Below are 26,414 nucleotides of genomic sequence, written 5' to 3' on the forward strand. Positions count from 1 at the left end.
TTAAATTGGGACCAATAATTACAAATGTCGAAAGGAGTTTTCTGCTTTTGAATAGAAAATATAATTTAGATTTGTGAGGCACATCTGCAGCTTGAATCACTTTTGCATTACAGTACACCTTTGTTGTTCATCTTCAAGTTTAGTATTTTATTATTTTTATGTTTTCCTATTAGCAGTGGGTTGCTTATCTGTACTGTGTGATAGTGACGAATGTTCAATGTAATTATTTTTAAAAATTGTAAGGGCTTAGCCCGAGTCCTGGAATATATTTTGTTCAACCTTGCGGGTTGTACCATAATGAATAAAATTATGAAAATGTTCACAAATCAATGTGACAAAGTCGAGATAGATCAACTCATAGATTACATTTTAATACAGATTCTGTTCTATACAATAACACAGTCATATAAATTTTTATACAATACTAATATTTCTCTATACACAGGGTCATGAATGTACAATACTGTTTACACACATGAACACAAATACGATTGAGTACATGTAGCCTCTCTCTTTACAGTAACTCACTTCATCACAATGCATGGCTCTCTTTCTGTCCGGCAGATGATTTTTTTTTTTTTTTGACCAAAAAGAAGAGGGGAAGAAAAAAAAATCTCTTTGACTAAATCCCCAGATCTGACACTTCAAATATTTACATCCCTGAAAAAATGTACACGAGCACACAAGTATTATTGACTTCGGTTTGGTTCACCATTTATGTAAAAGGTGTGAGAGTATGACGATAGCCCAAAACCTGAGGTGGTTTCCAAGCCTTCAGGAGTTTGTACAAAGTTTGATGTCTTCTCTACCTTAAGGAGTGACATAAATCTTTACTTACGGTAACACACACAATAGAATAGCTGATTGAGGGCTGGTTTTGGCATTTCATGTCCAGCACGTTCGTAAATGTGAGCCCTGAGGAAATAGAGAAACACAGGTACAGTGTAAATACGTCAAGGACTCAGTGCTGTCGATGGCAAAGGCCCATCCGTCTCAAAGTTCATTCCAAATCGAGAGTTTCAAAATTGAACAGCATGTGGTTTTCTCCTATTTCAGCAGTTCTCCGTTTTACAAGTACTAGAGACGGGTTTCACAAAAATATTGCCCTTTTGATTTCCACTGAAAATCTGATGTGATGCAGTGGTTGTACAGTGGCCCGTCATTTACACATACTACAAACGCAATTAATGAGCCACATAATTAAAGTCAACCCCAGCGCCCCCTGCTGTCAAGCCCCTTTGCTGAACTGCGTAAACTCGACGGTCAATCGAGAAGCAACAATTGTGTGTTCACATCTTAGCGGGTCAATACTTTCATTTCAGCACACGCTCGCAATCACAACAGTATCACGCAACCTCCAATGCTGCTTTCAAAACTACTTGAGATGATGATGATTATTATTATTATTTTTACAGTAATGCCTTTGAAATTATTTGTAATTGTACTTTCTTTTATTTGACCAGTTTGCTGGTAATTTCACAATGTAAACTTCTGAACCTTTGTAATTACTCACCAGGACGTTGCGCCAGCGTGAAGTCTCCCCGCGACCACTACTCTGTAAACGTACAACAGGACATTCAGCACCACACGCATATTTCATGAACTCAATTAAGGCATGAAAAGACGAGGGTGGATTTCAGGGGAAAGATAGACCTCAAGATTTGTTCTCATTGAGAATATGTGTGCAGGTAGATATAATAAATGTTTGTGTGCTTTTTAATGACTAAGCGCAGAGCAGTGTGCAGTGTAAGTTTATGTGGGGAAGTATTGTGGGGACTGTCTGTGCACATGTTCGGAAGAGCAATTTTTAACTGATCATCTAAGCCTTATGCTGGATTGTGGGATATTTTCATGTGTGGCGTCACCATCATGTGTTCACTGGAGTTCATATGCTGCCACGGAGAGAGTGAAATGTGATCGTCTAGCTTATGTTGGGAGTGCAGCGGCTCATGTTTCGACCCTCTGACCTGGAATCTGGCCTTTGTAAACTAACAGCTTCTCACACACATGCAAGGATATACGCAGCATTCCTCAACAGACACTGGCATACGATCCCTCAAATCGCAAACGCACGCTTGACACGCACGACGGGCTCACACCGAAAACCAGCCTCATTCCCTCACTGCCTCGGTGAGGCATCGATCAGTGCCGTCGCTGGCCTCCACTCGGGGCTTGCGACTCTTCCTCTGGCCACCCCCCTCCACCCAGGAGTTATGAATGACTGTCCCTCCAATGGGAGCCGGGTCCACCTGCAGAAGAGACACGACTCTTTTCTTGACTCGTGTTTTCAGGGCCCGGCGCAGCTTCTGCCTCGTGAAAGCATAGAGCAGAGGGTGAAAGATTGTTGTTCCGTAAGCCATCGCCAGGAAGCAAAGACGGATCCGCACCAAACCGTCGCTGGGGCCCATACACAGGATCAGAATGTTGACTGCGGACAATGGAGCCCAGCAGCCCAAGAAGGTGGATATAATGATGAGAGACATTTTAAGGACGCGACGTTGGCGCTCCCGACGGTCCCTATGTCTACGAACGGCCCGTCTCAAGGCGATGATCGCAGAAACCGAGGCCTGGACACCCATGGAGGAAGCCGGTAGCGGGGCGGTGGCGCGGGTCTGCGCGGATCCTGAAGCGGGAGTCGGAGAAGCAGGGGTGGCGGGTGTGGTGGCGATGGGGGTGGTGGCGGCCGTACTGACGGTTGTGACCGTCGCGCCGCTGTCGGATATCCCCTGGGGCATGGAGGAGAGCGGGGGCGGGGATGTCGGTGTCGGGGTGGGAGATGGGATGAGGGGAGGATGAGAGCGATTCTGGTTCTGATTGGAGGACACGACCTCTGTTGGCAAGGTGAGGTCCTTCTTCTTCGTCCTCCTGCAGCGTATCCTGCAGGTCGAGTCCTTGGTACGGTTACTCCTCATCATGTGGGAACCGATCCGAATGTTGAGCGCCTGGAGGATGCGGGAGTAGGTGAACAGCATGACAACCACCGCGATGAAGAAGCAGGGCACTTGGAGTAGCAAGTGGTAATACATCGCCATTCCTGTGTAGTAGCCTTGCCCCCCAATACACAGCAGTGTTCTGTTCTGCCATTTTGGAGAAAGGTGGTGTGAGGGGGAGGAAGGGTGCGTTGAGGGTAAAACCGAAGGTGCGAGAGAAGAAAAAATGGTTGTGGTTCCTGTAATGGACTCAAAGTCATTGTTCAGGCTCCCTGGCTCCGCATCCTCACTGTCCTCGGTTGTTGAGGAGAAAAAGTCACCTTCGAGGAAAGGCAGGAAGAAGACGGCCAGAGAGACGACCCACACTGCTGCCAGGAGCAGTCCAGCACGGCGAGGGTTCAAGAGGCGACTCGCTGGACGCACAGAGATGTCGTAGCGGTCTAAACTGATCACCAGGACATTCACAGCTGTGGCCACACTCGTGAACGTGACGCAGGCTTCGTGAAAACAGCACAACGTGGCCAAGCTCCCGACGCCGCTTCCATTGGCTGGCAGCAAGATGACGGCGACCGTCAGCGGCAGACACAGCACACACACCAGTATGTCCAGAACGTGGAGGTTGACGGTGACCAGGTTACTGACCGAGTCCACCAGGTTGGACTGGGCGCAGTATAGCACGAGTACAGTCAAGTTGCTGCTGAAGCCCAGTACCAGCTCCAGGATCAGCACTGTGGTCAAAGACACCTGGAAGCCAAGAGGATATGGGGTGCTCCAGTCCTCCTCTGCCCCACCCCCACCCCGTCCATCCAGGAGGCCTACCCCGTGACCATCGCTGGTCTCCGGGAGGTCACGATAGCCTTCGGTCTCCATTGGTGCCACGGTACTCCTTTACACATAGCAACAGCTGCTACCACACCAATTCATCGTCGTCGATGAAGAGTGGGGCGGCGGGGGATGAGGGGTCAGGACGGTCTTCTGCGAACAAAGAAGAGAACGATAAGTGGCGATACATTTATGTCATATTACCAGTTCAAGTCAAACTTGTCAAGTGGAGAGAGTCTCTGAGGTGATGTAGTGCGGTGAAAGTGATCGCATCGGTTGATTGGAGTCACGGGGTGCACTCAAGCTGTTTTTGAGGAGCTGTGAAACCTGACCAGAGGCTGCAGATGCACAAATGGGGGCAGCGAAGGAAGTCTCACGAGAGAGAGCAATGATTCCCAATCATTGGGTCAGGTGAGAGGTGCGCGATGAGCAATGACCAGATTTCGTTGATTTAGCATGAAATGTTTATTTCTTAAATTCTGTCTACTTTTGAGCAGCAATGTATGTTGAAAGGTAAAAAAAATGGAACACTCTTCCATTAGAAAGCAGACTGCAGAATTATAAAGACTTGATGTAACATTTTTGTTTGGTGATGTGCCGTGATATTTTCCTCATGCAAAAAATAAAAAATAAATATATATATATATATTCTGACATATATATATATATATATATATATACACCCCTTGGCTCACTAAAGGTTAGGAAACACTGCTCAGAGAATCTTGATTTTAGTGTGGGGAAGGGGCGGGGGGATTATTGAGCATTTACAAATGACACACAAGTTTGAAATTGTCTTCTGAAAATACTTCCAATCGCTTGCTGAATATGATGTAACATTCTGCTGAACCTGAGTAGGCGGATGCTTGATTATGCAATATACATTATATGAGTCAGAAAGCGTGTGTGTGGTCCGCAGATTGTACAAAGACCCACAGGATCACTAGCTTGGCAACCTTCGGTTCGGATACCGCACACAACTCAGCCTGTGATGAGGATGAAAGCTGATTGGAACCACGAATATGCCAAATATAAAACTACCATTTTAAATCCTGTCCAACACCACCAGCAGAAGAAAACTGTCGGCTTCAACCTTCCTTCGAAGAGGTTGCAGGGTCGCTGTGAGACCGTGCGTTGAATGTCAACATTGCAGACACCCGACTGAGGGTGGCAGCAGTTAATAGTTCTCACTGGGGGTCGTAATGAAGACGAATGGATCAATGATCCACAGACAGTGGCACATAAACAAGCCTATCAGAAAAAGAAAAGGAGCCCTTCACACGCACCTTCTTACCCCCCTCCTTCACTTTCCTGTGTCCCTCAAAGCCCATCTCGCTCTGCTCCCATTTTGATTGACTAGAAGAGCCAGTCTGTTTTGTGTCAAGAATATGGCATTTATGATGGCTTAAGACCACCTGTCATGAAGAAACCATCTCGCGTTATAAAATCCTTTAAGGCAGACTCTTAAAACTTTAGTGCAACGTGACAACGGTGATGAATACATTCAAAGTGATTGCTCCTCCCCCCGTTTTTTTGTAAAATGCTTAATTTGGATGGATAACAATAATTGGAATTCATTTTTTTTCATGTAACTTTTTGTAATTTCGATTTTCGCGTTATATTTTATTTTATGATTTTAGCACTAATATTTTAGCATTAAAATGTAGCTGGGGTGAAAGAACCTGCATACTGCATACATACTCCTTCTACAGTTTATACCACAGGTGTCAAACTCAAGGCCCGGGGACCATATGTGGCCCGCCACATCATTTTAAGCGGCCCACAAAAGCAAATCAAAGATGAATTCTATGATACTTGCTAAAATGTGTCAAATTTCAAATTTTCATTGGTAATAAATCAGTGACATATTGTAAGCATTTTCTTTTTGCCAACCCCCTCATGACAGTTACTGAAACAATAGTTGAATAAAACATTATTCTTGACTTCTTTATATAGTTTCAATTATAAGGGCCTGTTATTTTAACTCTTCATTACTAAGGATTCAGGGCTTGATGGGCTAGGGGGGAATGCTGTAAAATTAAATGTTTATCTGCTCTTAGAATTGTCATAAACCCGACAAATACATAGAGTTTGTGTAAGGTGTTGATTTGGGTTAAGGGAGCCTTTTGGCCACACCTGACCTGCCTCTGCTCTGTAAATGAAGAGTTGCGGGTGCGTTGTGGAGCCTCGCCCCACTGTTGACCTTTTCTCTAGCACAATTGCCGTTCTTACCCTCGTGTGTGCCCTTTTCTCTTTTATTTCACAGCATTCCCTCCCATTTGCCAAGAGGGAGGGACCTACAGGCATAAGGGGGGAATTCCGAGTGGAACTGTAGTCCATCTTAATCCGCTAATGGGTTCCACGGGGTTTGCAGTGTTGCTGGAACATTGATTTAAAGCGTCATCGATTTGACGAGCTTGGGCAAGAGTGCGTACAAGCACACTCCCTATCGTCCTCTCACAGAAACCTGTGATCTCATTTGGAGTATTGCCTACCAACACTTGTAAGCGTTGTTAATTTAGTGTGACGTGGGTCACAATATCATTTATCGGAAGAGGAAAAGATGCCAGTTTTTTTTCATCTGGATGGCTCAGATGGCTTTTTTTGTTTTTATTTTTTATCAGTACGTGTATGCAGACACATTCTGCGGACTTTCGACTCATCTTCCAACAGGGGTGTTTTGCATACAATTGAGCTTTCAAATAACCACCAACCTTCTATCAGCCTGTAAAGCTTCTTCTGCAACATTTGATTAAAGCGTGTGACGGAAAAGTGGTTAGGACTGCACGACTGTCCGTGTTTTATGTTATGTGTTGTGTTTATTATTTTACTTTGTTAACTGTTTTGTAAAGCGCTTTGTTACAGCTGCCGCTGTTGTGAAAGCGCTATATAAATCAGCATGTATTGTATTGTATTGTATTGTAAAGCTAAATGAGATCATACAGTAAAAGGAAAACATGCTAATCAAAATTAGCATCAATGTTACGGTAAATTATAAACTTTCAAAAACGTACAAGCAGCAGCCCAGGGTGTTGTATATTTACCTTCTTGTAACGAGTACACGGGAAAAAACAGCATGTCTTTTATGTGGAGCTCTCTCCAGAATGTTAACCAACGGCGACGTTTGTGGCTTGCAGCCATAGCAACATCTTAGCTTACAGTGCAAAGGAGGGGCGGACAGCCAAAGTCTCTTCATCATTTGTTTTTCTTTTTGGTGAGCGTCAAACCTCCGGTTGGTAATGATTTTCGGCAGTCTAAAGAACCTTTTTCTGCCCCCCCCCCCCCCATGACTATTAAAGCCAACAATAACCCACGAACAAGGCATGACCAATGGCAAATGACACTTTGTTAGCGAGACTAGCCCACCAAAATGGCTAACAGCCATGCGTTCCGGGAAATTCAGAAAGGTCCCAAACCTTTCTATTTGTAGTCATTCCAGAATCATATAAGTCCTACGCAAGACGTACTTCCTCCATCCATTTTCTGCTAATATTCGCAAATATTGTTCATGGTCATGTGTGTTGAAGGCAATTTTGGACGAGAAACTGGTTTACACCTTGGACTGACCACTTGTCAACAACAAGGATGACATATACACAACTGTAGACTCAGATCATTCTTGCTGTCAGGAAAACACTCCGCAAATGAGAATTAAGATATTCAGACAGATATTCAGCCATTTTCCATCTGTACTGTACTTTGTGTGTATTTCTTGTTTAGGGTCACAGGGAAATGGAGCCTAACCACTGCACCATCAATGATTCCAACTCAAGAATGTTTAACTTTGAAACAGTGTTTGCGGCTGTGAAGTTTACCGCTCTGTTTCATTATAACCGTCATAAAAAGAAAAGAAAAAAAAATCGATAACCAAACCTGCAAAAAATAGCTTTGAAAGGTCATATGTCTTGACACCAAGATAAACATAAACACAATTAATTTCTAAGGAGGCAGCAAAGTTAATGACATCGGACAAAACTGTCATTTATCCGACTTCACCTGTAAGCTGCTAACAAGATCTCAAATCACGCCGCTCCCACTTGTTACTGACTGGTTTGAACTGTTTATGTTCGCAAGTAGACTACCTGTTTGTAAAAGCAACACAATGTTCTCAAGAAGAAGGTTACGCCTGGCATTCCGCAGTCGTATCGCGCGTCTGGCCGTCATCGGATTCTCATTAGATGCAGTTTGTAAGTACAAGGGGTTAATTGAGAAGTGTTTAAATGAGCAGGCAAGGGCGCTTTCAACAAGTGTAATTGATGCCATTCCCTGACTAAGTGCAACAATGACGATGCCGGTTTTGTGGTAATGGACGCTGGATAGTGTGTGACGAGCTGGGAAGAGACTCAAAGGGACACAGACAAAAGAAAATGTCAAAGCCCTCACTGCAATAGATGAAGATCTAGCCTGCAGATGGGAAAATACAGTACAACGTTCTCATAGAGGCTGCAAGGGCAGCGAAAGTCTTTTCTGCACCATTTAATCTGATTAAAAATGTTCTTTTAATTAAAATGACATTTTCAGGGTGGCCCAGTGGGCCAGTGGTTGGTTCGCAGACCTCACAGTGCAGGGGTACCGGGTTCAATTCCAGCTCCAGCCTCTCTGTGTGGAGTTTGCATGTTCTCCCCGTGCTTCCGTTGGTATTCTCCGGGTACACCGGTTTCCTCCCACATTCCAAAAATATGCATGGCAGGTTCATTGAACACTCTAAATTGTCCCTAGCTGTGAGTATGAGCGTGGATGTTTGTTCGTCTATGTGTCCTGCGATTGGCTGGCGACTGGTTTAGGGTTTACCCCGCCTACTGCCTGAAGACGGCCGGGATAGGCTCCATCCATTAGAAAATGGATGGATGGATGGATTTTCAGAGGGATCAACTAATTTTATTTAAACTGCTGAGAGCGAGTCAAGTTCAGCATTCACGTCAATGGTATCTGGCGCCATCTAGCGTCATGAATGGGTATAATGTCTAGACCCCGAATATAAGACGGCCCCCACTTTTTCAGTCTTATTTCAATGCAAAAAACACCGTCTTATATTCGGGCCAATACGGTAACTTAGGGCGACTACGCCCTGAAATGATCGCCAGTCAGTTGCAGGGTACAACCGATGGACAATCTTTCACATTCACATTCACGCTGGTATTCTTCCATGGCGCTTTGCAAGCCACTACCTGGCAACTAACGATTATAAAGATCCTCAAAAAGGAAAGGCTGTCTGTTTGCTCACCTTGTTATATCCACTCTGCCGACCTAGCGTGTGGACACTGAATATTATGTGCAGCTTCCTGGGCCCCACTGACAGGTTCGTTATTGGTGTCAGCTTGTTAAGGGCAGTCAAGGCCTACCTCATGCTGTGCTCATGCAAACCTCCATGCAGCATGTGCGGCATGTGCACACAATCCACGACATTGCGTGCTGTTTGGTGCCAGAGATATAATTGCTTCTGCACAGATAAAGACAAAATGTTGCAGTTTCTGTTCTTGGCACAGAGAACAAAGTAAGAAACCGTGTACCGGTATGTTGACAACAGTGGATGGGCATTGAGCAATCATTTGAGTCGTGAAGCCAAACAAAATGGTGTGCACGGGTGCAACCAATCGATACTACGGATTCAGTCTAAACCATTTTGCTGTCAAAATAAAGAAGACCAACGTGATATCAGACATGCGAAGTCGAGGCAATCACAGGGCATATATAGATATTTGGGCAGGAGTCAAAAAAAATATGAGAAAAGGACTTTCTTCTTTTGAACTGCTTCTTCAAGGTGGATTGCAGTCAGCTGAATTGAACGTGTGCACTTGGACACATGAATACAACCGAAAGAGGACGTACACACAAGCATGTCTTCAAAGTGCATCTCAATCTTGGTCCCGGAGGACTAGAGCCTGCATGCATACTCAATGTTTCTGTTTAGACTGAAATTAAAGGGTCCTCAGCAATGTCTGCCGATGCCTGATGAGGACGTAATTATTTACTCAGGAGCGGAGGAGTAGAAAGTGTGATGAAAGGTCAAAATTAAAATAGATTCATCAAAGCAATCATCAAGTGGTTGATGATAAGATTGTTATCAACACATCCGCAATTTTGGTCTTCTCTTGTGTTCACTTGACTTTAAATCAGTGTTTGCATCATATTTCTCAAAGGAAATTGTCCTTGCCTTTTTAACATAATGGGGTGTGCAATTAACTGCACACTGCTTAATGAATTGTAGTCCAGCTCCTCCTGCATTCCAAAAAACATGCGTGTGATGGTCATTGAAGATGTGAATGTGCCCTGTAATTGGCTGACAACCAGTCTAGGGTGAAGCCCACTTCTTGCCCCAAGATCAACTGGGAGAGGCTCGCATCTCCCACAACCACAAACAGGAAATGCAATCTAGAAAACAAATGGATGCATGGGTTTCATTGTTTACCGTATTGCAGAAGTTGTGATGCCAACATGGGTCAAAGACGGGATAATGGTACTCAAAGGCACCACACTAATTGAAAAGATCCAAATTTAAAGTCAACTGAACACACTAAAAATAACACCAGTAAGAGTCCTAAGTGTGGCTTGACACAAGCTACACTTCTGCTCACTTCTTCTGCATGGCAACTTGCCATTTATCTCCAATTATCTTAACACTGAAACACTCGCTAAAGCTGGACAAAAGTATGTGGGCACAGGAGGGTTATTTTTTTTACTTTTAGAAAAAATGTCGTGCAGATACATGTAATCAAACTTAATTCTTTCACGGTGGTTGAACTCAGGTTTTCTGAGGTGCTCTCATAGCTTTTTCTGATGATCTTGGATTTCGGGCTATCAAAACACATTAGAGGACAAACCTAAATTAATATACATTGTAAGTTATTTGGCAAATGAGTTCAAGTATTTTTGCTTGACTTTGCGCAGGTAAAATTGGGCCTAACGGGGCTTTAGTGCCTTCGTGTGCCTTTGTGGGATGGAAGTCGTCTTTCTGCGGCCATTCCGACTGGCATTTCTCATTTGTATCAAAATAAGGGGCGGTCCGGGTGCATTACGCCCGAGTGCGCTGTTCTTGACAGTGCGGTAACAGAAATAGACTCGATGGGGTCGGTACATGACATTGACGGGTAAATGGCAAGCTGTCTCCTGGCAAATGATGAAATCGGCCGTGCATGTGACATGGGCAATTGGAAACTGCCTTGCACCCCCAATCGTACATCTGTATGTATTTTTATGACAAGTGCAGACGCCTTTTTGTGACCAAATTGGCGGATGAGTTGGTGGAGATGCAACTCCGCGTGTCGAAAGGCCCAGAGAGGCGCAACACGGTCCCAGACACACTAGACTAGACTTGATCCATCTGAGATTTTAAAAAAAAGTGCACTTCTAATCTGGTGCACATACTTGAGAAAGTTTTGAAGGCTTGCTGTTCATCATGTTGCTTGCATGCCGGGGTGTCAATCCGCTGTTCCTCAGCTCTTATTTTGAACCTCCCGTCAGTTGTCCGTGTAAGAACCGATAAGAGCGTATCGCACTCCATCACCGTGCATGCATCGTATTTCCCTGAGGTTACATTTGAATATGTCATTTGCACTTTGTGGTAAAGGGGTCCCGTTATTATTTTCCTTTTTTTTTTCTTTTACTGCTGAAGTGCATCTTCAACTCTCGAAGAAATACTCAGTATTCAATATGAAATCCTGGTTGCAACCAGTGATGGGGATAATTGTCACATCGTCAGCGCGCCAACCGACTACACCCTCACAAAGATGGAAGGCATTGTCGTGTGTAATACGGTTTACTGAGGCTCAAGAAACATGTCATCTGTTCCTTCTATTATGGATTTTTTCATTGTTAAACTGTGAAATGTCACCACAAACGGGGAGGCGAGGAGAAAGCTTTGATTCTGCGCGACACCAGAAGTTGACATTTCGGCAAGATGGGAAGAAGGGAGGCACTAACAAAGGAAGGAAAGGAAGCCAACAGGATGATAGCGCATGCAGTACGCTGACTCACGGCTGTCTTAGGCATTCCCGATGTCCGCAGTGAGACAATCGATCAGGGCCTTCATTATCTCAGTCAATTCTTCTCGGAGTGCAAACCGCACGCACCCAGCAGGTGGGCAGCAGCATCCCTGACAGGACCCCTAACGCGGTGATTGCTACTGCTCCACTGTAGTTGCGATAAAACCTTCGGCACCACAAGAGATCCAACGTTTCAATGTCATGTAGCCGACAAATAAACTTACATTCTTTGAACAAAAGACAAGCCTGCCCACCCCTATGAAGAGTGAATTTAAATAACCAAGCTCAACGCTATATGCTCCATAAATGGATACAAAATATTTTCATATGCCAGAAGGACGCACTCTGCTTGCTATTAGCATGGCAAACTCTGGGCTGATTACATTGTGCCCCTGCATAGGGAGCTGACGGGAATGAAAACGTCATGTTGACTCACATGGGCATTTCAAGAAAAACAACATCGAATAGTGCTTATGAGACGAGTTGTAACACATTCCACAACTGAAGTGCGTATTGCACTGTATTCGATGCAAAATACAGGTAGTCCTTGGTTCTTTTCCCCATGGTGGCAGAAGTCAAGTCAATAATCGTGAACAGTTTTATGAAAAACTTCTCAGTCAGAAAATCAAAATAAAAAATGGTAGGCCTATGCGCGCCATGACATATTCTTACCCTACTGCGCAAGCTAGTCCATAACCTCGAAACCATGTATATGTCATGACCGAAGATCTCCCAGTACATGTTAATAGGAAAGAACAACACCACCTGGTGGACATTGTGGGGCATCGCACCTCATGTCCCCAAAATAGAGTTGCTTCTGGTGATTTACATCGGAGTTGTCATATTAGAAGAGAAAAAAACCCCGAAGAGTAGGTTTCCTGCCATTTACTTTCCGAGGTTGTTCCATGTGAGCTTCGGCAGCGGCATACTCCGAGTGTAATCGTGCAAAGCGGTTTCTCACCGCCACCTACACCGCACGCCCACAGGCGCCCACACGGCTCCCTGCACATGCTCCCCGCCAGCACGCTCGCTGCGGATGTCGCACAAGACGGATCGCGATACGAGGCGCACGACGCGCTGTGTGCTTCAAGAAAAATGCTGAATCTCAACCACACGTGAGAGAAGTTGGGAAGTGGGGAGGGAACTGGACTAGAGATAAAAACTGCAGGTGCGTAGAATGGATGATGGATGGATGGTCCGCAGATGGATGTGGACTTGCGTTTTTGCTGGAAGGGAATGTTTGCTCCCTGCTTGCAACCTCCATCCATCTCCCAGTCGGGCCACCTTGCCAACCCCCCCCCCCCCCCTCCCCTCCAATCCTACTTGACACCATCCGTCTTACACTTTACACATGCCTGCTTTTCTGCTTGTTGCACGCCACCGTGTTTCCCCACGTTTCAGCCAGGGAAGTTGCCAGTGACCCTGCTCACGTGTTATTATGATTAACAGTGCTAGCCATTTTCAGTTGCTTCTTTCCTCTAGCATTTGAAAAAAAATAAAAATACAGAAAGGCGGACAGAGACTGAATGCCTGGATTCTTAAAAAAAAAACACACAAAAAAAACGGCCGTGGCATTGAATCAGTTAAGGGGCCGGATTCAGATGCTTTTCCAAATGTATTGTTTTGCCCATATCAGTGACACAATAGAAGACGGAGCCCCGAATATTTAGAAGGTGTCAAAGTGGAAGTTGTTGAAAGTGATGGCGTCTACCTTGACCTCTAAATGCTACCTATCAGCGTGATCGTGCAGGCGGGAGGAATTTCAACAGCCTCCCCAAGGGGTAAAGCAATTACACAATAATTATGATGTCCTCCACTTGCTTTTTGGAACGAGGGAAAAACAAAACGCTTGGGTTTAAACTGATTAGTCGACATATTGACTTGACTACTTTAACCCTTTCATGCACCCTGTAACCTGATAACATGATAAGCTGTCCGCTATAGTCACCGCTGTGCCTGAAAGGGTTAAAGCTTGCAGTCGACTAATCGCTATCCGATCGTTGCTATTCTTGGAAGATACTTACAAGCAGTCCCGCTGGCCTGTGGCAAGGAATAGGGGAAGCGGCGCGACATGAAGCTCAATCTTAATATTTAAATATTTGGCCCAATAATAGGTGGACAACAACTGTGTGATAATGAGTACTATGCAATAACGATTCATCTCGCGCTCACCAACTTCACGACATTTGTGTCGCTTTACGACACTGTCACATGACACAGTGCTGCTTACACGGTGTGTGGAAATATTTCACGAAAAATTGCCATGGTTAAACATGGTCCCTTGTCAATTTTTTTGGGGGGGGACTCACACGATCTGAGGGAGGTCTGTGCCGCAGTGGGACCGACCACAAGTTGTGGTAATATTTATTAAATTTCATTTTCTGGATACTTTATATTTAATATTTTTTAGCTGATGCAATACAAATCATTTAGGGTTTAGGAATATTCTAGGGAGGCTTGGGCCCAACTAAAATAGGCCTAATGGCGCCACGGGTAGTCACGAGGATTACAATTGCCCGAGATATCCCAGTGGAAAATGAGCAAATGTGTCAATTCGGAGAGCGGTCCTTACTCACTACATTTAGGCCAAAGAAAGGACCGGGGGGGTGGGCGTGGGGGGAGGGGGGGGTCCTGCCTCATTAAATACTAAAACTCTGACAGCATATACCATAACATTGATAAAGAAGCAATAGAAGTCCGGTTAATTATCACAACCAGCAATCCATAAAGTGAGATGTGTGTAAAGAAAAGACCTTGGTCTCAACACAGCCGGTCCACAGGGTGTGAGGCATCATTACCACTTGACAGCTTGTTCGATGGATTTCATTTAGTTGCGCCATTCATTAGCAGCGGCGCTCCGCAACGCTCTATGCGGGTGATGACGCCCCGAGCCTGTAATTTTGACATTACACGTGCCGCCCATCAATAAGCTCTAATCAAAGCCGCCGTGCAATCACGCGTCTTTAAAACTGGAGGAAATCAAGAGAAAGGGGCAAAGATGCTGAAATCAGAGTCAGCCCGAGCATCCCCCCCCGAGCAACGACGGCCGTGATGATGATGATGACACTTATTTAGACAATAAGACCATTATCAAGAGGAAGCGTGCGTTATACATCTCTCATGCTGGTGACGACGCCTACATTCCTTCTGCTCAGTTTGGGAATAGATTGCAGAGGGGCCATTTACTGCTCCATTACGGCAACATTTTAGACGTGGACGCGGACGCGGCGGGAATGTTCAATGCAACTCTGTTGAGCTGCGCTGTTGTGAATAAAATGAGAATTTTTCACGCGAGGTCATCTGTCACTATAGGTGCTGCTCTCGAGTTATTGGTGTGATAACAAGCCTTGACGCTGCTCTTTTCTAAGGCCTCGTCAATAAGCTTGTGTGCACAGGATGGCTGCGGTGTAAAATTCGCAGGTGGCCAAGTGTGAATGTTTCTATTTTGGATGTTGTTTCTATTATTTACTGGAGTGGATATAAAAAGTCTACATGCTCCTGTTCAAATGCCAGGTTTGGGGACATTAAAAATGAATGAGACCAAGATAAAAACATTTTAAACTTAGAAAAAATATGATTTAAAAAAAAATGTTTTTGAGAGGGGAAGTCAAACAACTGAAATATTGAGGTTGCCCAAATATGCCGAGTTCAGAATTACTTTCAAACTTATGTTCATGAAAGCCAGCACACACTTTCCATCAGGTACAGAGCCTCGAAATAACCCTCAATAAATTTCAGCTGTTCTAGTTGGCGTTGCAATTTCGTGCAAACTTTTTTTTTTTAATGTGCACGACTGAGGGATCGTTTGTGTATAAGTGCAACCGCCTCCGCTTTCTTTTTCATACTCGCTTCAACATCGAGTTCTTGAGCTTTAAGTTTCGATCCGTAGCAGAGTGCACTGCACACCAACATCCAGTACCAGAAGCGCTCCCTATTTCTGCATCTAAAATTGATTTTTGGAGCCGTTATATTTAGGCACGATGTTATGCAACGCTGCTAAGTAAGAATATGAAGGGAGGAGGAGAAGAGAGGTCAGAAAACCTCACGATGAGAAAAGATGTGACAACAAAGGAGTGCGTGGAATTGATGAGGCAGGTTAAAACGATTCATTTGTTTCACTGGTCGAGGCAATTAGCACTCAATTACTGACATTTATCTGCTGCAGACAGGACATTGCCGGGCGAGGGGTGATCGCATGCTGCAGGTGTTCTTTTCCTACCATTGTCCCTTCATGACAGATGGAGGTTTAACGTGGCATAACGCTGCTTCGTTCCATATATGAAAAGACAAGATTAATATCCATAAATGCTACAAACAAGTCGTCATGGCGGTGATTCTATCAGAGTGAGCATGAGAGAGCTTTCTGATGAAAATCTCATGTCTCCACTTGCTGACAAATTTGACTTTTGAATAGAGTGGGATGCTCCGTCAAATTCTTCCAATACGTTGACAAGCATTAAGAACGAGTTCCTCGTTGAAAAAGGAAGGAAATGGGAGAGGAAGATGGGTGGGGGGAGTGTAAAACGAGAAAGAAAAAAAATAGTGAATTTGCAAATCTGTGGGTGCCAAACCCTGAGTATGCAGGGGTCGATTGTAATTTTAAATTGTAATATTACCATTTGCCACTAGATGGCACACAGACGGATTTTCAGTAATCCCTCGTTTATCGCGGTTAACGGGGACCAAAACCACCCGCAATAAACGAAAATCCGCGAAGTAGCGACCCCCCACCCCCCACAGGTACATGTACATAATATTTATAAGGCCAAATTTAATGGTATACATGCACGTAGAAGTAAATTTTGAAGTAATTAACATCACTTAATGCTGTATACTACTAGATTTAAACAAGTATAACTTAGGTTAGTTTATGAATAACAAAATACAGCAAACATATACATGTAGTACTGTATATGTTGTCTATGTGACTCGCTGTTTTGCTGACTTTCGCTGCTTCTCACAGACCTTTTGCGGACTTAAAAAAAAAAAGAATATGTTTGAAAAAATCCAAGATGCACTAAACGAACCGCGAAATAGCGAGGGATCACTGTAATGCCTTATTTGGTCTTATTTTGTTCCTAACTTGAGTACGCCCAACGATTTTTTTTGCAGATTTGGAATGACATGAAGGACAAACACAGCCTTAAAATTTTGCCTTAAAATTTCGAGTTTTTGTGAAAACATGCACAAAATTTGTTGGTTTGCTGTTCGGTAGTCTTGTGCCTTCCTTCAATGGTATGTTTATTGTGGCTCCCTTTAGCATTAAAGTCGCCCATCCTGATTGAGATTATCTTTAAACCAGAGTTCCGCCATTCACAGGAGGAAGCCAGTTGCAGCCATTTTGTGTTCATGAAACAAGTTTCAACAACCTTGTACGACAAATGCGATGGTTTGAGCTGATTACTGACAATACATACACAAGTGTAATAAGTCACTGATTGTCCACCCGCCGGTTTATATTGCGCTTGTTGTCATGAGAGTCATGACAGCCTATAGGTCAGCTGACTTAGGACAAGATCCTGTCATCAGCCAATTGATGGCAAAACTAACACTTTCAGGGACAACCTACAGTGGACAACTTATCATGTTATGAGGTTACAGGGTGAATGAAAGAGTGAACTGAATGCCTGTTAGATGTGGGAGATAGCCAGAATCATCCATGCAAGGAGCCAAGAATCAAACCCAGAGCCCCTCACCCATTTTTCCATCAGTGTTTGAAAATCTAAGCTCATCCGCGACAAAAAAATTCAAATAAATAAAATCTTTTGAAGCAAGGAACACGAATGACGAACAAGTCAGTCATTGTGTACTCAGAGAGTGCCGGTATTTTTAGATGCACATTTTGGGTAAAAATCACTCCTGATTTTGGAAAATAAGCCCATTACTTTCGGCCTTCAAAAAAAAAAACCAAGTAACAGTAATTCCGGTAAAATCTAGGATGATCGTCTTCAGACAACATTTCCATGCTGACTCAGAGTAGCAGGAAAATAGGATGACATTTGTTTTTTTTTTTTTTTTTTTTGTGTAAGTAAATGTGGCACCTTGATGAAACATTGTTCCTACTCACGGTCAGTTTCCATCTCAAGAAACTGTCAAAAGTAAAAATAACACATTGGTATTCTGAAATGCAATTTGTCAAGAAGCAGGGATGGCAATGGCTATGAAAAAATTGGAAAGGGGCGCGGCCTGGACCGGGCGACCAATCACAACAAGTAAGACATCATACACGTCCAATCGCAGGGCTGTTTACAATCGGAAGATGGAAAGACTAATCGGGAAAGCTCGTGAAAACTCGACGATAAGGTATCTGACCCCTCCTCAAATTTTCTCAACGGATTTAGACGATTCACAAAAATGATCAATTTAAGAAATAAAACGGCGGATTTCGGCTTATCCGCAGAAAATTGCCATCCCTGAAAAAGACGTGCAGCAAATGGGTCATGCTGAGTCCATATAGTGTTCATACGGGTGCCCTGTAGACCGCACGAGCACACTTTCCGTGCTCTTGATAGTCAGTTTCAGTCAGCTTACCACGCGGTGCTCGTCTGATTTATCGCTCTGCCTCCTCTATAGATTGCCTCTTCGGGTGTTTTTTCTTCCACAACAATCCACCTGTTTCTGTCCCACTGCGCTAAGATCTCTTTCACCTTCTCATTTGCACACATAGGCACTCTTCAGAGAGCCCTGCTGTTTACTAAACAGGTGATAAAAGTGCCGTTAATTGGACATCGCAAACACAAGGGGATAGGTGGACTTTTGGGCTTTTGTTTGTTTTGCAACAAGAAGCTTGATTGTGTTTGCGAGGAAACTATTTTGTTCAGTTGCGGAAATGTGAAGGGTTAAGTCATCTTTTTTTTTTTAAATGGCATTTTGAAACGCAAAAACTGAAACGGTATCAAAGTGGACATTTTAGCAATAGCAGCAATACAGTACGAATCCCCTATGCTACTGCGTGTAGTCCGAAAAAGCATCAGGAATTACAGTTAAATTTTCACCCATCAATGCAGTTTTATTGCCATTGTTTGGGCCACAGGTGATATACTGGATAAAGTATATGGGCGGTTTTCAGAATTTATGTTCCAGACGGATGTTGAAATGCTGACCCACTTCGAGAGTCAATATTTTCTTCCCTTCCCAATCGATCACCAGATTTCACGATTTACAAGGCTGCAGACCTACGATAATTAAAACACGACTGCGATTTGTGCAGTGCGCATGTATTTTGAGTGGTGAAAAATAGCTATCGCGACAACTGATGGAATGAAGGAATTAAGGGCTCTTTACACCCTCAAATTGCAACAATTTCCAAAACTGTTCTTATTAATAAACTGGCAGAATTCAAATGAAACAGATACTATGTTACCAGACCCCCCGCCCCCAAATGTTAGGTGCGTTTCCTTCGTGTCCACAAGGTGCCACCGACGATCAACGACGTACTGTATTCTTCCACCAGAAATTATTTCATTCTTTACCTGCGAAATACCATGTTAAAATTTTTTAAATGCAATTTTTTAAAAATTTATTTCTTTTTTTAAACCCCTGCAACGATCAATTTGTGTGGGGTCCACCTTTCTTGGTAACGCACGTATGATAAAACCGATTGATGACTTGTTTCGCGTTGTTTCAAGGCACTATTTCCTTGGGGTATTCTTGCGCGTGAGTCAGATTTGAAAGGTGTACGGTTCAACTGCAGGCAGGACGTATTTTGGAAAGCACACGCTGACCAGTTGTTGGTGTCAACCGGGACTCCAAAAGTAACTGTATAACACGATGGCCGTCGTTCACCATCCAGGGTGAACTTTCTATTAGTCATTTATGTCAGTTTTTCACTGAATATTTTAGTATGAAGGTAATGAAGCCATTCAAGGGTAAAAACAATATACTGTATATATATTTTTAAGCACTCTGTGCCTGGTGGCCAGCTACCAAGTGCTCCAATTTGACAATTTCTTACAAACACAAAGGGCTGCGTTAACTATGTTTATTTATTCATAGCAGTCTGCAAGAAGGATTGATTTAAGCAATATATCGTGTTTACCTGGTTTTGTGGAAGCTATAAACAAAAAGAATTACCTTGCGTCACCCCCACTGACTGAACAGATGACTAAGTAGGACTTTTTTCCCTCCTCCAGGATATCTGAATGATTTTATACACATTCATTGCATTGCGTTTGGAGATTCCTTAAATTCGCCACCATTTACAAAATGCTCCACTTTGATGATTGTTTTCAGATATTTGTATTTTCCGCATGCCAATAAACAGCATTGCTCCTTTCCCAAAATTGCCCTTAATCTGAATAATTAAAAGTCCAGCCAATTCGACGAAATGCTCCACGATTAAAGTCAAACCTAAATTGAATCCAATGCAGTCAAGTGGCTTTATGAGGACTTCTTTGTACAACAGCGAAGCAGCTCTTACATAAATCTTGCACACTCGGGACGACCCCTTTAATCGGCTCAGAAAGAGTCTGGCCATCCACTCAGCAATGTCATGCGTGAAAGGTAGCACAAGTGGACAAATCATATCACTTTGCTCAGTGCTGAGAAAGTAAAGACGACAGCCGGCCTTCAACGACAATGCACCGTCTGGCTGCCGAGTGACTGGTGGTGGAATATTTCCCTCATAAGCAGCATCAAAGCAGCTCTATAAATACATGCACGCAAGACAAACTCCCAATGACCCACATGCAATGCAAACACACCAGAGTTAATGGGAAATACTTTCTAATCATTTTGGAGTTTTAAAAAAAATACACAAAATATGCCGCAGAAGTAAACAGCGCAGGAGAAATGGGCTTTAGTTGACATTTGAAATCACTGGATATTTGAATCACTCTTTTTACTAAAAAAAAAAAAAAATAGTGGTGACTGGTCTTAAGAGATGAGGTCAGTTGCTAATGAAGCCGAAACAGAAAATTAAGGTGGGGCAATTTTTTAAAAAAAGCAACAAAAGGAAGATTGTGGTAAATTTGAATTCTTCCATTGTTTCAGATCACATTAGCATGAGCCACAAAATCATTTTTTTTCATTTATTAACTACTTACTATTTATTATGAAGTATTACTAATATAGATATAATGACTGAATTAACAATATAATTTGATAAAACAAACACATTAACTACATCAACACATCAACTACATGAAAGGGAAGTTTGCAATTTTTGACAAATATTTTGTAATATTTGTTAAATCCGTCTGTGTGACCTACTTGTACTTGAGTAAAAAGAGAGAGAGAGAAAAAAAATCATCCCTCTCTGGCCCCAAGAAACCACCGAAGCCCGAGAAAAAACAAAACAGACACAGAAGGCATGATTGATGAGGTGTCAGTCATTTCTGGTGCACTTTGCGAGCATCGCAGGCACACCTCCAAAGGTTGTTTTTCATCCGGCGCGGTGGTTTCGTCTCATCTCATCATGAAGTGGTCATAATGCTAGTAAAATTCGATTTGGAATATAGTTATAAATTAGTAAGCTTTTGATGCAATGCTTTTTTACACCACTGCAAACTCCATCCATTCATTTTTGATCCCAATTCTCCTGATTAGAGTCGCAGGTAATTGGAACGGATCGCGGCTGACTGAGTACGAGGTCGAGTGTCTCCTGGATTGGCCCGCCAATCAATTGCAGTGCACATATCGATAAATGAACACTGATTGAGCCTTTCGAGTTTTCCCCGAACCTAACATCCACGTTTTTTTTTTAAATGTGAAAACATAGTAGAGTACTAAGAGACGACGCATACAAGCACAGAGAGAACATGCCAAGTCCACACAAAGATGTCAAAATGGAGATTTGAGCCCAGATCTTCTGACTGTGATGCAGACAGGCTAAACACTAGCTCACCATGCTCTTCCACGGCAAACTACAGCCATTCTACTCAGCAAACCACCATAAAAATGGGTTTAGGATGTATATGTATAGAATGTCATTGACTGTGCCGGTGTCCTGTGAGTGCATGCGAAAATAATGAGAGCAAAAAGTCTTCATAAGAAATGAATGTAAAGTTGAATAGAGGTTCTGTGAGGTCAACATTTGTGCAGTTGACAGCTGAGAAAAGCGAAACCTGCCGTCCCGGGCTGGCGGTGTGGTGATCAGCGATTGCGTGACACTTGCTATATATGCGGCTAATTGGGACCTCGAGCATACGCGTCATCCTAATGAGATGAGATGCTATTTTGCACCAGCCTTCGTCGGGCTCAAAAATCCACCGCGCTGGTGTCACCGTGCACACATGGGCCAATTTCACCAATCTCATCAACACATAGGTGACACACTGGTGGCATGCTTTTGAAATCATGTCACAGCGAGATCACATTTCAAATTCAAATATGCCAATTAGGATTCCGATGCTACGTGCAAAGGTACCCGACTGTCCCGGGAGGGTTAACGCCATTTAAGAGCGATTTGCGGAAGACAATGCAGTTGCAGACGTCCATTGGGGAAGTAACGCGTGTGGCCCTCAAAATGAGCACCACATTAAGCGTGGCCCGTCCATGTGACTGGAGCCCATCATCAACAACAACCACCGCCACCACTACTGCAAAATAATACACTCACACACTTCAGGTTACAAAGTGCATGTTTGCTCTTAAGACGATTCTTCTACTACAGAATAGAACGCACGCACTCAATTGGAATTAGGACGATTATTTCACGGTCACGATTGTGTCATTAGACAACATTTTTCAGTTGCAATTGTGATGAAGAAAAAAAAATGCTTCCCGTGTTGTCTTTCGCTCTATATTTATTTTTAATTTGAATGGTTTTATACTAACAAGTCAACTCACCCGTGTGAAGAGCGGCAACTCCGTTTACATCCTACTGCGGGCGTCCGTCTCCGATACTGGACCAGGTTCCACTCCGGTGCTCTTCAGGACAGCCGGCTGACAGCCCCAAAACGTGACCAGAATATTTCGCCTCTCTTTTTTCATCAATATTACATGGGCAGGAGGTGCGCTTCTGAGGAGGCTTGTTGTTGGTGCTGGTGGGGTGGGGGAGTGTGGGGGGGGGGGAACTTCCACCACTGCAGCACGCAGGTATCACCCCACCGTCTCCTCCTTTAATTTCCACGCTCTGTACTCCACTTCTCCACTGCGCCGCAGCACACTTTCCACAGCATCCCACACACGGACCCGCCGAACACATCTGCTCACAAGCAGCCTCTCGGATACGTTGATCTGCAGGACGATGGAGGGAGGAGATTGAAGGAGGGAAGGAGGGAGGGAGGATGGAGGATGTTTGTTGGAAAGGGGGAGGAGTCAGGGATGCGGGCGCACGGGGATGAGGGACAGGAGTGTGCGCACAAGACAGGGAGAGAGGCAGAGATGCTTTTCACAAGGACGACATGAGATTCCTCAAGGGTGAACACTCTCAATTCAAGCAGATTTCCCCAATTACGTGCACCCCCGCATTCCCCTTCACACACACACAAAACGAGTAGACGGACAAGATGGGAAAGGAGGAGGATGCCGAGTGTGTATTTGTGTACCTCAAAGTGCAGGGAAGCCATATTTCGGAGAGGGCTGTGGTGATGGGAGCATCCCCCTTCAACTGTGAGCTGCCACTTTGTCACAATGAGCAATGAGCAAGGTCACACTCTGTTGAAACAGCGACCTTGGTCACGCCATAGATATGAGGTCCGCGTCCCCTGCTGGTGATGTGCACATAATTGTTAGCGGACCGACAGCAGGCATGAAGCGGTGTGAGAAAAAGGATGAGGACTGGGATGGGGTTAAATGTAAGGTGAGAACACCTGCTTCGGGTGGGACGCACGAGGAAAGCTGATGTCAGCAGTTCACCCTTCACACGTCTGAAAGAGAAAAGCCTTATGCTGGAACTGATCTGTTCTGTCACCAAGGAAGAATAAACACAATTTGATTATTTTACGGTGATTAAATATGCATGCGCGTGTGTAAAATTGCAAATAAGAATGACAAATAGCGGGGCTTAATGCAGTAAATGCACCACACGCATCTTTTTTGGGATCATTCGTAATCGTCACACAAGGGCATGAAGTTCAAAAGCACAAAATCAAAATGGACCCGGATGATTTTCCATTCATGATATTCTCAACCTCGGGAGAATTTTGAGTGAACGCTCAGGACCAGGGTTCAAAATCCCACCTTCAGAACCGGGAGGCGTATTTGCTAACTCCCGATTCACTGTGCCACCCTTTTCAATCATATTTAATTATTGGGTTTGAACCATACAGGGTCAAATTCAAAGACCTAATCGCTTATGTGTGTACATTTTGTTCCTTGCTGTTTGAGAAGGTCAAATGATGGTCTTAATTTCCATGTTGGATCCAAGTATGATTACACAGTATGACATAAATCTCTCATGCTCTCAGCTGAAAGGTGTTAGGACCGCACAGTCGCACCTCACCAGGTTTTCTCGAGTGACCACCTTTCCCCTTTCACACCACATTTACCAAACAAGACACCCCCTATGATCCTGCAAAGACAAGTTTATTTATTCATTTTTCTTTTGTGTGTGTGTGTGTGGGGAGGGAGGGGGGGCAGAAACAGATGTGCGCTTGCTACCATTCGGAATCTCTTGTGAAAACAGTCACAACGCTGGCCAGCATTTAGGAGCATGTGCCAAACACCCACATGCCGTATGCTTGTGCCTCTCAGCGGCACGCACGCACACACACACACACACACACACATATACATGAACCTATACGAATCTACATTTTACGTTTCTCCACCTTTCTGATTGGATGTTACCGACATGATGACATCACTGCATAGAATAATTTACTAAAGAGACTTCAAGCTGTTTAAAGCCACTCTTAATTGAGGTTTACTGTCAAACTAAACATCAAACAAAGGAGAATTACATTTTGTGCATTTAAGACAGTTACATGGCTTTGCCTTTGGAAAGTGCGCTTAGCTTGATCCCAACAAACAATGCAAAAACTATATTGACGAACAAATGAATATCATCACTCCTTGTTACAACCCACAACCCCTTAATCGACAGTTAATTGAACACAAACAGTGGAGAAACACATGTAGACAGACAATATATATATATATATATATATATTGCGCGTCGTCCCGCACGCGGTCTGTCCTTCAGTCTGTCCCTTTTCAAAACGTACCTACTTCACCGCGCCGCTGCGCGCCGCCACTGCGCCGCTCAGGCAGTGGCTCACTACGATCGCGCGGGCATCTTAGCGAAAAAATGTTGTCTACCCACAAGCATTGCAATAAAATTGTTAGTTATTTAGTAGAGCTAAACATCTCTTTATTTTCGCGATAAGCAATGAAGATGAACAAAAAGTTGAACCAAGCAACAACACTTTTGTGGGCCGAAGGCCCACCTTACCAGCCTTCCGCAGGAACTAGCTGATGAGCCGCCCGGAGGGCGGCGAACCAGCTAGTATATATATATATATTCTTGATCCTCGGTGAAAATTACTGCAACTTATTCAGTTGTGATTATTTTGCTGGCTCCAGGTGGCCAAGGCATTCACGCATATCCGAAGGAGTTGCACAGTCACAATCACTTATAATTATTTTACATTCTATTTAATAATGTTATTCTTGCACAGTTTTATAAAGTTCAATATTATAAACGTGTTTTTTGGGGGGGGATCAAAAAGACATTGGAGACATTTTTCTTGGGTTTATTTTTCGGAAGGCTGAAATGGATTCATGGCATTTCTATTCAATTCAATGGGAAAAGATGACACGTATTTAGATGCATTCATGTTTTTTTTCACATGTTATATTTCCTGCATTAGGAAACAACATGACACGACATTCTCGGAGCTTCAGAGCAAGGAGCAGATTAACATTTGATTTTATCAAGACTGTCATGCCTCTGTAGAATCTCCAATGTCTCTTTTTTCCAAAGGAACAAAAAAACCAAAAACATCTGTCTTGATCGTTCTTAAAAGTCCAGAAAGATGAAAGAAGTACCCTTGCTCTTTGATCCAGGAAGACACAAAGGTCCGTTTTGTTTTTCTCCTGATATTTGAAGATTTACTCTGTAAAGTTTCGCATTCATAAGTAAATAGCAAGCATTGAAGCATGATGACATTTGGCTCCGTGCGGGTTACACAAGAGTGTCCGTGGTCACATTTTCAAATCAATGTCGAGATGAAGCATTCACTGAAGTGATAATGCATGCGGGATTGCGGATTTTTCCCATCCCGCTTTGGTATGGATTGTACGCTCGTGTGTCTGAGGCAGCATTAGAGAACCCCGCGGAGCCTCTGGTCAACCTGGACCACAGTCAAGCCCTGCGGCTCAGCCCGCCTTCAACCTCGCAGCACGTCCAAAACTGAGATTAGATCACACCGCAGCGTGCACACATTGCTCAAATGCATGCGACACTGTACACAGCACGTACAGTCGAAAATGATGTAGATCTGCAGCAAAACATTTTGGCTTTTCTCAGCATCACTGGAGCCAATATGGTACAGTCAACATCTCCATTATTATTATTATACTGTACAGTCAACATGGAGATGTTGATTGTACAATATAATAATGTTTATTTTTTGGTTGACTGGCAGCGACATACATGTTGATACTCAGAATTTAACCTTTGATGTATGTTATTATCGTTCCTCTCTTTTTTTTTTTTAATCAAACATGCCTGATCATTATAATTTCGTTTCTTAACCATTGTCTTTTGACCTTCCTAAATATTTGAGATCAAAGA

At 43.7% G+C, this 26,414-nt stretch overlaps 1 protein-coding gene across 2 annotated transcripts; it reads right to left on the bottom strand.

The window, feature by feature from the left end:
* Positions 1-355: 355 nt before the first annotated feature.
* On the bottom strand, positions 356-22,939 carry LOC127608164 (G-protein coupled receptor 22-like). 2 transcript variants are annotated; one of them, XM_052077091.1, is made up of 3 exons: positions 22,523-22,939; positions 11,727-11,900; positions 356-3,905 (listed from the first exon to the last, which is right to left on the bottom strand). In XM_052077091.1, the coding sequence occupies exon 3, from the start codon at positions 3,798-3,800 to the stop codon at positions 2,112-2,114; it is 1,689 nt and encodes a 562-aa protein (XP_051933051.1). In that variant the 5' UTR covers positions 3,801-3,905; positions 11,727-11,900; positions 22,523-22,939; the 3' UTR covers positions 356-2,111. The 2 variants fall into 2 exon arrangements, with proteins under 2 accessions (XP_051933051.1, XP_051933050.1); XM_052077090.1 differs by lacking the exon at positions 11,727-11,900.
* Positions 22,940-26,414: the final 3,475 nt, after the last annotated feature.

This window comes from Hippocampus zosterae, chromosome 9 (assembly GCF_025434085.1).
Source record: "Hippocampus zosterae strain Florida chromosome 9, ASM2543408v3, whole genome shotgun sequence".
Taxonomy (NCBI): Eukaryota; Metazoa; Chordata; class Actinopteri; order Syngnathiformes; family Syngnathidae; genus Hippocampus; species Hippocampus zosterae.